The sequence below is a fragment of the Sceloporus occidentalis genome, unplaced genomic scaffold (genome assembly GCF_023333645.1).
Source record: "Sceloporus occidentalis isolate IW3139 unplaced genomic scaffold, rSceOcc1.0.p SCAF_59, whole genome shotgun sequence".
NCBI classification, from domain to species: Eukaryota; Metazoa; Chordata; class Lepidosauria; order Squamata; family Phrynosomatidae; genus Sceloporus; species Sceloporus occidentalis.
The window spans coordinates 4380256-4395032 of NW_028317039.1; the positions used below are offsets into that span (position 1 = coordinate 4380256).

At 38.1% G+C, this 14777-nt stretch overlaps 1 protein-coding gene across 1 annotated transcript in view; it reads right to left on the bottom strand.

Moving 5' to 3' along the window:
- Positions 1-14777, bottom strand: part of LOC149287579 (ras-associated and pleckstrin homology domains-containing protein 1-like) — a 35559-nt gene that overhangs the window by 6030 nt on the left and 14752 nt on the right. The window contains exons 4-10 of the mRNA XM_089492784.1: positions 11912-11989; positions 11379-11538; positions 10666-10787; positions 5335-5400; positions 3343-3486; positions 1067-1177; positions 209-307 (exon numbers count right to left, since the gene is read on the bottom strand). Of these exons, the coding sequence (XP_089348910.1) occupies positions 209-307; positions 1067-1177; positions 3343-3486; positions 5335-5400; positions 10666-10787; positions 11379-11538; positions 11912-11989 (780 nt within the window). The remainder of the gene's footprint in view (positions 1-208; positions 308-1066; positions 1178-3342; positions 3487-5334; positions 5401-10665; positions 10788-11378; positions 11539-11911; positions 11990-14777) is intronic.

Genomic DNA, 14777 nt, shown 5'->3' on the forward strand with positions numbered 1-14777 from the left:
ATACAAATAGCAGTAATGTGCCTTATGTTATAATAAAAAAAAACAGAAGCTGCTGTGAGTTGGCCCAAATGCAGACCATTTTAACATTAAATCTGACAGCAAAAAGGACTTTATTCTGCACAATTCCCCATTAAGTGAATCTAAAGAATATGCATCCACATATATCTTTTGTTATGCATTTACGCCAGATCAAGGAAATAAAGATTACCTTGGCAATGCGGATCCCATTAACCCATTGGTGCAATGTTCGGACATCATCACAACACAGGTACTTGATATACTGAGACTTTTTTTGGATTTGAGGGTGCTATGGAGTAGAGAAAAAAGTCAGATGTATTTTTTATTTATTTTTTTTAAACACAAAAATAAGTTGCGGCTACTGTAATTTTTTTCCATAGAGCTATATTTTATCATGTATGCTAGCTTTACAGACTAGTATAGATTTGTTTAGACTCATATGCAGAGTAAATAAATGCCTTGTGCAGGAACACAAACGACAGGAACTCACACAAACACACCAAATAATCACACACACCTTGTCATGGTGTGATAACAGGATTGTATTAGCACAATTGAAATGGTGATTGAAGTCGATCATACAAAGATTATGAGGTATAACAAATGAGCTGGTCGGCTAAATGTTTGATTGCATTGATCTCTGTGTCACAAATTTGGTTACATACTTAAATAAGAAATTTATCCTATATACATAGTTGAGAAATCGATAACTTTAGGCAGCACCAAAGGATAAATGGAGTCAGCTCCATAAGATCTGCGAAACCTCACACAAGAAGCACTGGTTTTAGCTTTTGGACATGTTTGGTGCATTTCTGAAAATACCCACTAGATGGCACCATATTAATATAAATTGCATAATGAATGTACCCAATGGAGATCTTTGTATTGCCTGCTTTTACATAAAATGTATCAACAGCAGTCAACCAAGAAAAATAACGTTTTTGCACAACTTAGAGTTGTTTTTGCCAAGCAGGGTGAAAGAAGTACTAGTATTGCTAAAATTCTATTACAAATCTGTTTCTGAAATCTTTTGTAGTGACTGCTTCACCTTTAGCACAAGGCAGTAGTCAGTAGGTGCTTTATATTTACTGCGGTAATCCTGACCATAGTAAACATTAACGTGATCCAGTTGAAGGAAACAGACAAGGTCCCTTGATGCCTAGAGAAAAATGAATAAATATGTTACTATATAAAGTACTACATATCCACTAAATTACCTATTAGTCATATAACAGTATACAATATTTTAGTCGACAACCTTGATTAAAACAAGCAAACCTACATATAAAATTAACCATTCATCTATTCGAGTTTACTCATGCACACACATTTAAAGCAGAGCAGTCACTGTCGTGGCCTTTTAACATATATTTAGCTTAAAAAGTTAACCTCTTGAAAGCAGAGAAACTATAGCCTACAATAGAGCCAGCATCAACTAGTAATGTTTCCTTCCTAACGATCTCATCCACATTTGCAAAAGATGCCTGTATATAGTAATGTAGGTTAGCACTGAAGAAAACTTGGTTTTGTTTTTTTATTATTACTTATTGATTTTGAAACATCATATTGCACATTATTGTACAATAGGTAAACAGGACATACCAAATAGTACATCCTTTTTTGTTACAGGAACAAGTGGTAAAGAGGGCCCTGCTCAGACGAGCTTACAATCCAGAGAATTTTTTGTTCCAATAAAATCCCTTTCCACGCTCAAATATCCCACTGGGCTAAGTGTTCATGGGAATGCTAAGGAATGAAATCCCTTCCTCCATAGACTTTCATTGGGGAAAGTATCAATGTCTGGACGATTAAGATTGAGACATTAGTTTCTTCAGATGAGGAGTCAGGGTGTTTGTTTTGTAGATTAGGCAAAGGTATCAGACAATAGGCAGCTGTCTGAAATTCTATTGTATGAAAAATAGAACTGTTAAAAAAATAATCTATTTTAATGTGATACTAATAAAATAGAAAACATTGTGGGAGTTTCCCTTTAATGCAGATTGTGAAAACAGGAAGTTAACACACCTTTCCCAGTAATGAGGCTTGATGTGTTTGCCACATGTATAGTTCATTGTTTTAATCTGTAAATGCTACTACATATATTAAGTGTATAGATGTAGGCATATGGCTACTTCTAGCCAATAAATATCATGCTCATAGAGACACCAAAAGTTAGAAAATTTGATTAATACACCTCTCTACATTATGAACATCCTTTAAAGTAAGATGGGGAATCGCTTATTATTTGATTCTTGTTGATTTAGAAGCACATAGTAATCTTATTTTTTTATTTTTAGATCTCATTCTAATATATATATATGAAAAGGACACAACATGTGACATTGGTTCCATAACAGATGAGTATGTAGTCTAGACTAGGTCTAGCAAAGCCATTTTCAGTAATACGGGTGAATATAGCATTAAGAAGGGCGGACAAGAACATACTTTTTTGACCACATATAACCATTTAAGTTTATTTTGTCCTGTTTCCAGACAACTGCATATTAGTTCAATGTACAGTATGTGCTCTAGTTGTTTTATCTAGACAAAGCCTGACTCCCTATAATACTTCAATTTGGTAAACGATGGAACGTCTCAGTCTTAATCACACAGCATGACAGTCTGCGGAAGAAAGGATTTTATTGTATGTCTTTATTAGCATTGCCATAAACAATCTGCTCACTGTGCTGTATAAGCAGGGAAAGGCACCCAAATATCACATGACTGACAACAATGGCAGTTTATTGAAGCAAAATTAAATAAAGCCATTTTTTATCTTAATGCTAACCTACATTGACATACAGGTTACTGTATTTTATGCTCAGAGAGATTTTTTTTCCATGGGGTGAAATCCCAGTATATATCAAGTGGAATCGAGCCCTAGAAAATGACAAGTTTTACAATACTAGGGAACGCACAATTCCCTAAAAAACTCTCTCAAAGAAGTGTTACACTACTCTATACATTGCTTTTCCTGCCTTTATGTTTGCAAAGCTGAATCTCAAGCAGATGTAAAGTTATTTGGATTCAAAACATGACATAACTTTCAGCTTCCTCTAGTGAAACAGTTTCCTTGGAAACCAGTTATGAAATATTAATGGCGCTTAGCTTTGCACAAAAGCTAAAGCTAAAGAGCAATGGGTAGTCATAGTTTTTATGGCTTAGACTGGGTGGGAGATACAAAAACTTAAATCCACAAATGCGATAATCACAGGTTTTTTTAATGATTAGCAATTGTAACTATAGAAATGGCTTTGTTACATTTTATGTAAAATCATTTCTTGTTTGCATTTGAGTTTAAAATGGCTTGCGCCACTGTCTCACCTTAGCCTTCCCTTTAGGAACATAATAGATACCAGAAGCCCTCAGAAGGAAATATCTCTTCTTCCAAGACTTTTTCCCATCATCCTTCAGCCACAGAATTCCCTCTATTTCTGGCACGGTTACTGAACTACCACAGAAACATTCCTGTAGATGCGAAAAGTTTTAGGGATGATCACATAAAATGATGTTAAAAATAGAAAACAACACTCAAAAAGCATAATAACCTATTATATACCCCCATACATTCTCAAATCAAACAAACGTAACCCCTTTTAATATTGTTGTTTCAGTTACTTTTTTCCGAGACAGACAAACTCCACGAAGAAAATGCATATGCCTGCCAACCATTTTTTTGGGCACCTCTGGTGCACCCATTTTGAAGGCACAACCCTCATCACCATTCTGGCTATGGATGATAATAGTTATAGTCTATGGAAGTGCAACAAGCCATTTATTTTATTCAGAATAATAAAAAAATGTATTGTTTAAAATTCATTGTTTTCTTAATCTTATTTATTTTAAATTAGTTTTGTTGCGTGCCAGGGATTGGACATTCATTTTGCATTTTTTTTGTTTTTAGTTTTAGAGAAAACCTGATAACCAGCATGGTTAATTTTAAACTTGTGGCTTTCCTCTTAAATTGAAGTCTTGCTCATTCTGGTGAAGTCTTTTGGACCAAGAGGATGGCTGCCTTCACTACAGAAACAACTTTATGAAGTATATGGTTCGCTCCTGGGTGGCATTTTGCCAACTGCATATCATTTATTAAAAAGCTTAATGGTATGGTAATTTTTTTATTGGATGTCAGTTAAAATCACTGCTTGAATATGGATAATTGAATTCAGAAAATCTTTAGCAATTCCAGTAATTAATGGTTTCTATAGGTACCATTATTAGAATCTTTCAGTTGCAACAAACACCATTACCATGGCATAATCTCTGGGATAGACCGTTTAATGTTACAATTAGAAGAGACTGTTAATTTAGAAAGTTCCTGGATATGTGGTTTGTATTTTTCCCCGAAATGATATATAGCCTACTTTTGAAATAGAGTAGGATGGATGCTTCAGGACTGCATTACTTCATACAAGATGCAGACATGTGTTTACCATGTGACACCAAAGTTATTTTTCCAGCAAAAGCTTTGATTGGAGCACAGAGGAACATCAAAGGAACATCATATTCTTATGGCCTTAAAGTAGCTTTTTAAGTAACAGTAAAAAAAACCTCACAATAAAATTACTGTGTAGAGTTTGCTATATACACACCCGGTTTCTCGAGTTGTGTCCTCAAGGAGGTCAGTATATTGTTTGTAAGCTCTGTACAAAGCTCAAGAACTGAATTCTGAAATTTGTAGACTAGAAAAGTGTCCTAGAAACTATGCTTCGTACATATTTATTTTCTGGCTTTAAAACATAACAAAATACAAGTTTCTTTTGTAAAAGATAATTCCCTTACTGCCTTTTAAATGTGTTTGTATATAAAGGTTTAATTCATATTAATAATTTCACTTGAAGAGGACAATATTAAATAGTCATTCTCATTAAATCAAACAATTGGCAGATTCTATTTGTTCATTTTAGTATTTATTCCAGCTACATATACATTGTTTGCAAGACAGGGATCTTTAGGAAATACATTAAATAATAACAAGCCATACCAATGTATCTGAAAATACGCCACCTTTGTCTTGCATTCTACATGTCCCATACAAATCCATGCTGCCTTTTTGTGGTTGTTCAAAGCTACCCACGGCAAAACGGTCATATGCTACATATTTAAAAAACATGATACATTCGATACAGGTAGTGGGCTTGTAAAAGTGTATTGTAAAAGTAAACCTGATTCAATTATTTGAATCCATTGCCACTTTACATTTAGAGCTCAAAATAAAAAAAAGTGTAGGTTGAATTGGCTCTTAGAACTCATGAAGATATACGAATATATATTTCTTGTAACACAAAAGTTAGACATAATTACAGGGTTGCTTACCTCTAATAAAACCTCTTTATTTCTGTCTGCCATCTCCGAAGTCTCTTTCCTTCCTAGAAGGTAGTTCTGAAACACGAGAAAAGTATTCATTAAACAAAGGGAAGAGAGGGGGTGACACTGAAATGAACACGTAGAATTCATAACACAGTTTTGTACTTCATGTCTACCAAGAGATCTGTGCTTATGGAAGTAGGTTCTTCTGTCAAACTTCTATATACTTGACATCTGTACACATAAATGCATATCATTACATAAGTTATGGTGGGTAAAAGGTGATGGAAACCCTTCCACTAAAATTTAAGGGGTAGTAGAAGTATTATTAAACACTCATCTACAGACACCAGACAAGCCAGAAGGCTTGCTTTTCCCTCAGAAATCTCATGGTGCTTTCACAACCACAAGGGATTCTGGGTAGGCACATGCAAATAAGGTTACCAATTATCACCTTTGCCTCTATATCCACTTTATACATGGATTCCTTGAAAGTAACTGCCCGCTGTACAAGACAGCCTTTAGACAAAACTCAGGAAGAGGTACAATAGCCAGATCACCACTCATGGACAGCTGTTTCGTCCTTCATGGGACTCGTCAGCATGAGGTTGTGATACTGGCTTAAAAGTTGAGGCTTGGGGTAACTAAGAAATATCATTACATAAGTTATGGTGGGTAAAAGGTGATGGAAACCCTTCCACTAAAATTTAAGGGGTAGTAGAAGTATTATTAAACACTCATCTACAGACACCAGACAAGCCAGAAGGCTTGCTTTTCCCTCAGAAATCTCATGGTGCTTTCACAACCACAAGTAATTTATGGACTTATGGTTTCCTTTACCATTGCCTTAGGATGTGTGTATTTATGCAATGTTAATTTAATTGTTTATAGTGTAATTCCACATATTGTTTTGTTAGATCACTCTGCCTTCCCAGCTCCCTGAAAGTGGCCAAAATGTATATACATTTATATATACATTTTGTGATAACACTATGCAAGTCTTGCATATCCCCCATCGAGTTATAAATAAATAGAAACATATAAATAAGCTTTGTTCTCTGAGCCCAATGTTGATGCCCAATTGTCTGGACACTGGGATACAAGAGAGCTATAACTGCACACTTTTGGCTACATACCCTATAAGGTGATTAAATAATTATACATTTCTGGTATACGATATAACAACATTTACAGATATAGTTCAATAATCCAGTACACGGAAAGAAGTTTCAGGTTCCTAATGGTGCCACATTGTAGGCTTTCATTCTACCTGTGAGAAAGTGGAGCACTTTCATTTTTCAAACAAGTATAGCTTAATGCATTTGCACACACACATATAATATATGTGTGTGTGTGTGTGTGTATTATATATATATATATATATATATATATATATATATATATATATATATATATATTAGGGCTGCAACTAACGATTATTTTAATAATTGATTAGTTGGCCGATTATTTTTTCGATTAATCGATTAATCGGATAAAAAAATGCAATTTTTTAAAATTTAAAATAATGTAATAAAAAACGTACAATTTACACTTTCATCTCTTTATTGCAATGGCCTCTCTCTCTCTATTCACCTTCTTATTTTACTGACATAATAATAAAAGCTACAAGAACCCAAACACAATGTTTCTCAAACTAGGTTTTAATACAAAGTTATTAGTAAATATTAATTCATATGTTAACTATTTTTCATATTTAATAAAAACTATGAGAAAAAAGCCTTGTTTAAATTTTTTTTTTATTTACCAAACTGCCCCCGGTTATGCACATCTGACCCCCAGCTTGCCACTGTGCCCCCATATATGCCTTATACCTCTTATATGCCAGATTCCACTGTGCCCCTGATATGCCTTATACTCCTTATATGCCAGTGATATGCAACTGAGCCCCCTGATATACCCTTTTACCCCCAGATGTTTTATGACCCCCTGATATGCCTAATATCGATATGCCTTATACCCCCTATATTCCCTGAAATTCATAATACCCCCATACACCACTATAACTCACCCATACACAACTCTGGCTCCTCCCCCTCCCATACACCACTCTGGCTCCCCCCCTCCCATGCACCACTCTGGCTCCTCCCCCCCATACTCCACTCTGCCACCTCCCCCTCCCATACACCACTCTGGCTCCTCCCCCTCCCATACTCCACTCTGCCTCCTCCCCCTCCCATACACTACTCTGCCTCCTCCCCCTCCCATACTCCACTCTGCCTCCTCCCCCTCCCATACTCCACTCTGTCTCCTCCCCCTCCCATACATCACTTTGGCTCCTCCCCCTCCCATACATCACTTTGCCTCCTCCCCCTCCCATACTTCACTCTGCCTCCTCCCCCCTCCCATACTTCACTCTGCCTCCTCCCCCCTCCCATACACCACTCTGGCCCCTCCCCCTCCCATACTCCACTCTGGCTCCTCCCCTCCCATACTCCACTCTGGCTCCTCCCCCTCCCATACTCCACTCTGGCTCCTCCCCCTCCCATACTCCACTCTGGCTCCTCCCCCTCCCATACTCCACTCTGCCTCCTGTCAGCAACGGATCTTCACTAGACAAGGACTTTCACTGCAGCTTCATAGAAGCCACAGTGTAAGTGAAGTGCAGTAACGGACACTCACAGGCTGACAGAAAATCATCCTCTCTGGGGGGGAGGAGCCACAGTGGTGTATGGGAGGGTGGCTCCCATACACCCTTCTGACTCCTCCCCCCTCCCATACACCGCTCTGCCTCTCTACCCGGCTCCGTTACTGACAGTAACGGAGGCTGTCTGTGCGATGCAGACCCCCACCAGCTGACAGAGAGGATGATTCTCTGTCAGCCTGTGAGTGTCTGCATCGCACAGACAGCCTCCGTTACTGCACTTCACTTACACTGTGGCTTCTATGAAGCTGCAGTGAAAGTCCTTGTCAGTAACGGAGCCGGGAGAGAGGCAGAGTGACGTATGGGAGGGGGAGGAGTCAGAGGGGTGTATGGGAGGGGGGAGAGAGACGGAAGTGAGAGACCGGCCGACAGTGAGGGGAATCCAGGTCTCCTGCAGCGTTGCGGGGGATCTGGATTCCGGTGTTATAATCCGATCTCTGTTTGAGATCGGATTATTATAAGGAGAGGAGTTTTTCCAGAGCATTTGCTCTGAAAAAACCCCCTCTTTTTATAATCGATAAAAATCGATTCGATTAATCGATGATGAAATTCGTTGCCAACGATTTTCATAATCGATTATTATCGATTAGTTGTTTCAGCCCTAATATATATATATATATATATATATATATATATATATATATATATATATATATATATATATATATACATACATATACATATACATACATACATACATATACATTCATTCATATATATATATATATATATATATATATATATATATATACCCCGTATTGGCTCGGATATAGGCCGCCCCCGTTTATAGGCCGCACCCTAAAAGTTTGGTGCTTTTTTTAAATAAAAAGTTTTTTTCTTTAAAAAAGCACCAAAAAAACATGCTGCCACTCTGTCTGCCCCCCCCGAGATATGCTGCCACTCCCCCCCCGAGATATGCTGCCACTGTCCTCCCCCCCCGAGATATGCTGCCACTGTCCTCCTCCCCCCCCCGAGATATGCTGCCACTGCCCCCCCCCCCCGAGATGTGCCGACACCGGACGTTGTATACGCGTATTGCGTAGATGTCCCCCGCCGGCCCCGCAAGACACCCGGGAGTCTGCTCTGGTAAGTCTTGGGGGCAGAGGTAAAACGCATTGTGCGGACGGTCACCGCCTGCGGCGATGCGGGTAAACAACCTCCGCAGCCAGTGACCGTCCACACGATGCGCTTAGACAACCTCCCGTGCCGGCACCCCCCCCCCCGTGGAAAGTGCTGGCAGGGGAGGCTGTCCGAGCGTATCGGAGAGTAGGATGCAGGTCCCCTGCACCGCTGCGGGGGATCTGTATCCTAACCCCACTGCCTGCCCGGCGCCCGGGACCCTAGACCCCGAATATAGGCCGCACACCCACTTTAAAGACTTAGAGTGGGGGGGAAAAAGTGCGGCCTATATTCGAGCCAATACGGTATACTTATTTATATATATATATATATATATATATATATATATATATACACACACACATATATATATATATACACACACACACACACACACACACACAAACACACACGTAATATCTCTCAAAGACCACTATTTCTGATATAGCAAAGTAAATTAGTTTAAAATGGAGAAAATATTTAGATTCTGGACTGTATGTTACTGAAGACAAGTCAGGTTTCGGAATAAGTAAGCAAGCCTACTAGATCTCTCTAAGTAATTGCAGAATAAGATGCAACTCCATGACTCTTTATTGGAAGACTGCGGGTAACTACCTTACTGTTAATGGGTATATGTATCTAGGCACCTGAATCCAATTAGAAAAGCCTGGGACATGCTGGGAATGGCTGGTTTTTAATGGGATAGCTTCATAGGCATACAGAGGCCCTTTATAAGCATTGATCACTCTGGTGTTCCAATGGGATGTTCTGTTGGCTGATCTAAGTTTAAGTGAGTGTCAGAAAACCCTTTTGATAAACAATTATCATTGTTTTTCATGAAAACTGCTAAGAGACCCCAAACTTTTTTTTTTATATATATTTCTATTAGAGGAAAGTTCCATATGTCAAGACCCCAAACCTTTGCCCTAGTTTAAGTTAGGGTACAATAACGGCGCATTCAGTGACTTCCTCTCCCTTGATCATCCAATCAAAGGAGGGGACGTCACTCGCCGAGTTATGTCCATGGAGAAGCAGACGAAGATAGCAGAGAGATATAAAGGGAAAAGATACACGACAAAGAAGATGCGGAAGGGGTCGGCAGAGAAGATAGGGAAACACTTAAAGATGGTGAGAGAGTGGACGTGAATGAGAGTGTAAGCATTAGAGCGTGTGAAAATTCTAGACTTTTTGCTTCATTTTTGGGGGCTCTGGCCTCATTTTCGTGGCTTTGTACGGCCCGCCAAATTTACCAAAATCTGCAATTTGTATAAATCTGAATGCACAAGTCTAATTCATATATATATGGAAGCACCTGGAATAAGGAGTTTTACTGCAAGGGCACCTTTTTAGAAGAACTTTGGTACATGTTATTTTAAATCATTTTCAGATGAGATTACTGAAGAGAAGCATGGGAAGTGAGGGATTTCACAATGTGAAGCGACAATGTTCATTTCATATACATAAACCTACAGATACCCAAACACAAATATTCAGGTGCTGGCACATGTTCAGTAATTGTCCTCTCCCCATCCCTATGTCAAACAGTATATCATTCTAACCTGTGGATTTTTAAAAAGTGCATATTTTTCAATACGTTCCACAAACATGAGTTTGTTCTGACTGTCCCGGGTCCAGTTTAAAAGGTTCTCAACCAGATTTTCATGGTCTTCAAAAATGCGTTCTACAAAGAGAGCACAAGGTCACAGTCTTGAAAATGTATCTTATAATACAATATATTAAAAAGCAAAAATTTATAAGGATTTTCAGTTTTGTAGTTCACCAAAATACGATACATTAGCAATTACATAATTTAGAAGGTTTAACACCTTCTCTCCTTGCAAAACGTTTCAGATGGCATTTACTGATTGTGCAATAAAGTCAGGAAGAGATTTTGTCTAAGTATGGCAACTCAGACCAAAAGTGTTGTTTTTTTCAGTCGGCAAACAATGAAATGGGAATTAGATAATAAAATAACTAAATATTTATTAACATACAATACAAATATGGTTTACTCTGGCCATATGGGGAAAATACTCCTATTAACACTACTCTTGCTAGTAACTGCAAAACATTTTCCATGGGACATGAATTAATGGTTGTGAAGAGCTACATCCCATCTTAATAATTAAGAATGATAGGCATAAGATAAATGCTCCCTTTTGCTACTTATCTTTGTTTCTAGAGAAACAATATGTACATTTACAAGGAAGAGGACGGAACAATATTTTAGTTAAAGAGTAATGCAGAGAAAAACACATACAGGTGCCCTTACCCATCTGAAGTTCAGAAATGGTCTCAACCAGCGACCAGTCCAGGCTGTACCCACAATGTGACTTGTCCATCAAGTTGTCAAGCACCTGTCGTACCGTTTGCCTCTCATCCACCATCATAGTCTTGGAGCTGTCATCAGACATATGGACTCTGATCACCAGCTGCACAAGAAAATTGAATGTCACTTTTGCTAGGTCACAGAAGTAAATAAGATTAAATGGTTATTGAGCCTTACATATAGACTATTAAAGCACCTAAGCTGCTACATATTTGTTTATCATAAAACATTAATTTATTTAAGTATTCCACAGTCGAGAGCATGGATTAACAAAAATTAAATTTAAACTGCAGCACCCTACTAAACATGTTAACACACAGGATTTTTAAACTTCTTTTGATTCATATTGATATATGCTTACACATCCACATCGGGGTGGATAGGAAAAACATATATATATATATATATATATATATATATATATATATATATATACACACCACATACATAAAACACTTATACATCCACAAACTCACCTTCTTAACCTGAGCTTCTTTTATCTTTTCTAGGGCTACTCTGATCTTTTCTGCCTTAATCTTAGCAGCTTGTTCCTCCTGCAAACATAAGGAAAGTGGTAAGACCCTTAAAATAATGACCAGCAGGAAATGAAACATTTAAACCCATTTTCCACAAACAAAAATTAATGTAAGTTTTCTGGTAAGTAGAAATATCATGCATTTAGAAAGATTAAGAATGAGCAACATTTAAATTAACAGAAACAAACAAAAAATTAAAATCTCTGCTTCAACACCACCACAAAAAATACAGAAAACCAGCCACAGAAGAAACATGCAAAATCCAATTTAAGATACATCAATGATATCTAAAACATAAATATGGGTTTAATACATTAATTTAAGAATCCAACAATATTTCCTTCCAAAAATCTGATGGCCACAAATAATTTGCATACATTATGTAGCGTTAATCCAGCTATCCAGAGAATTATAGAATATGCTGTATAATCCCAACAGACCTCGAAGAACGTTGGCTCAGTGAAATTCCGTAAAGACTGCCCAAGGTAACATTACCTTCAGTAAAACGTCTTGTTTGAGAGTATAAAGCCATGTTGTTGCTCGTAACCCATCACATTAACCCATTCAAATCATTAAATAATGTTTTAGGAAAAGTAAGCAGGCTCTGCATTTACAACGCAAGGTCTCCTGATTTTGTTTTAGCCCAATGATTCATAAAATTTAGAGGGTCCCATCCCTACATCAGCAAACCGACCAATGGAGGGAGTTTGAAACAATATACAAAATGGCCAGTAATCAAGTAGTATGTTAGGGTCATTGCACAGTTGCGCTTGATCGGCATTACCTTCTCCTTACAAAGAGATGCTGAAAAGCGAAACATAATATGTGGCCAATATTTTATTCATTAGAGTGACGTGGTTCAAAACATTCATCTGCAACAAGGCTATTTTTATTTTACTGTGCAAAAAAAAAACCAACAAAAAAAAACCCCAAGTGTATCCAGTGGGAAATTGACTTCTTTATGATACAGGTCTTTTTTGCCTTTTGTTTCTGTAAGTCCAAAATGTTTTGTACACTAGTTATTAACCCCTTCACAACAAAAACCTCACAATGCATTATCATTAATGGGTTTAAGGACAACCCGTTTCCCCTAAGGGGTTAATGTCCTGTTTACACATCGTACAGTCCTGCGGAATATGATGGTGCTATATAAGTCGATAAAAAAAACTATAATATAGGCATGTGTATGTTGCACTATTTAATTTGAAGGTCCAAAACAGTTTTGTGTAGAATATAAACCAGATTTATATTCATTTTTATGTAGACCTGTCCTCTGGCACACACCACACATTTGTGTATAGTATGAGAAAGCCAATGTTCCCCTACTTAACCTTTGCTCCAACACAGCCAAAATAACTGCTCGGGTGAAATTTCATCAATAGATACCTTACCAGGATCATCTTGAAAAAGGACCATGGTAAAGTCTGAAACGTTGATGGTTTAATAACACCATTAAAAATCTGATATTGTGATTTCAAAGCAAACTCCTGTGTGTACATATTTTTTTTTATATTATATATATATATATATATATATATATATATTTATTAGGGCTGCAACAACTAATCGATAAAATCGATAATCGATAATGAAAATCGTTGCCAACGAATTTCATTATCGATTAGTTGAATCGATTTTTATCGATTATTAAATGAGGGTTTTTTCAGAGCAAACGCTCTGAAAAATACCCCTCATTATATAATCCGTTTATTCTGGCTCACAGCAGCAGCTCCTACTTACCAGTCCCTCCCTGTAATCACTGTGACAACTGGCCCCGCCCCTTCCTTCTCCCAGAAGGCCAGAACCACATGGCTGTGACACTCATCTAACTAAGTATAAAATTAATATTTGGGCTACTGAAAGTTAGGGGAGGTGGGAGTTAATTTAGGGGCAGTTATGGTTAATGGGGTGTTTAGGGTTAATTTAGGGGCAGTTATGGTTAATGGGGTGTTTAGGGTTAATTTAGGGACAGTTATGGTTAATAGGGTGTTTAGGGTTAATTTAGGGGCAGCTATGGTTAATAGGGTGTTTAGGGTTAATTTAGGGGCAGCTATGGTTAATGGTGTGTTTAGGGTTAATTTAGGAGCAGCTGTGGTTAATGGGGTGTTTGGGGTTAATTTGAGGCAGTTTTGGTTAATGGTATGTTTAGGGTTAATTTAGGGGCTGTTGTGGTTCATGGGGTCTTTAGGGTTAATTTAGGGGATGCTGGGGTCTTTAGGGTTAATTTAGGGGCAGTTATGGTTAATGGGGTGTTTAGGGTTAATTTAATGATGAGGACTGAGGGTTAATTTTATTAATTTATTAAAGTTAACTTAAGGTGCAGTTAGAGATAAAGGGGGCAGACTAAGGGGAATCTAAATCCTGGGGGCAGTGAAGATTAACCCAGTACTTATTTATAAAAGTATGGTCTGTGACTCTATGAGGGGACTATGAGATATCTGGGGGGTATAAGGCATGTCTGGGGAGGACGGAGTGACATATCTGAGGGTATAAGGCATATAGGGTATATAAGGCATATGTGGGGAGTGCAGTGTGGCATGTCTGGGGAGGACAGAGTGGTGTATCAGGGTGTATAAGGCAGATCTGGGGCCACAGTGGCAGATCTGGGGGTAGAGTGGAGTGGCTTATCTGGGGGTAGAGTGGAGTAGCATATGTGGGGAGGGCAGTGTGGCATGTCTGGGAGGCAGTGTGGCATGTCTAGGGAGGATGGAGTGGTGTATCGGGGTATAAGGTGTATCAGGCACAGTGGCATATGTGGGAGGCAGCGTGGAGTGGCATATGTGGGAGGCAGCGTGGAGTGGCATAT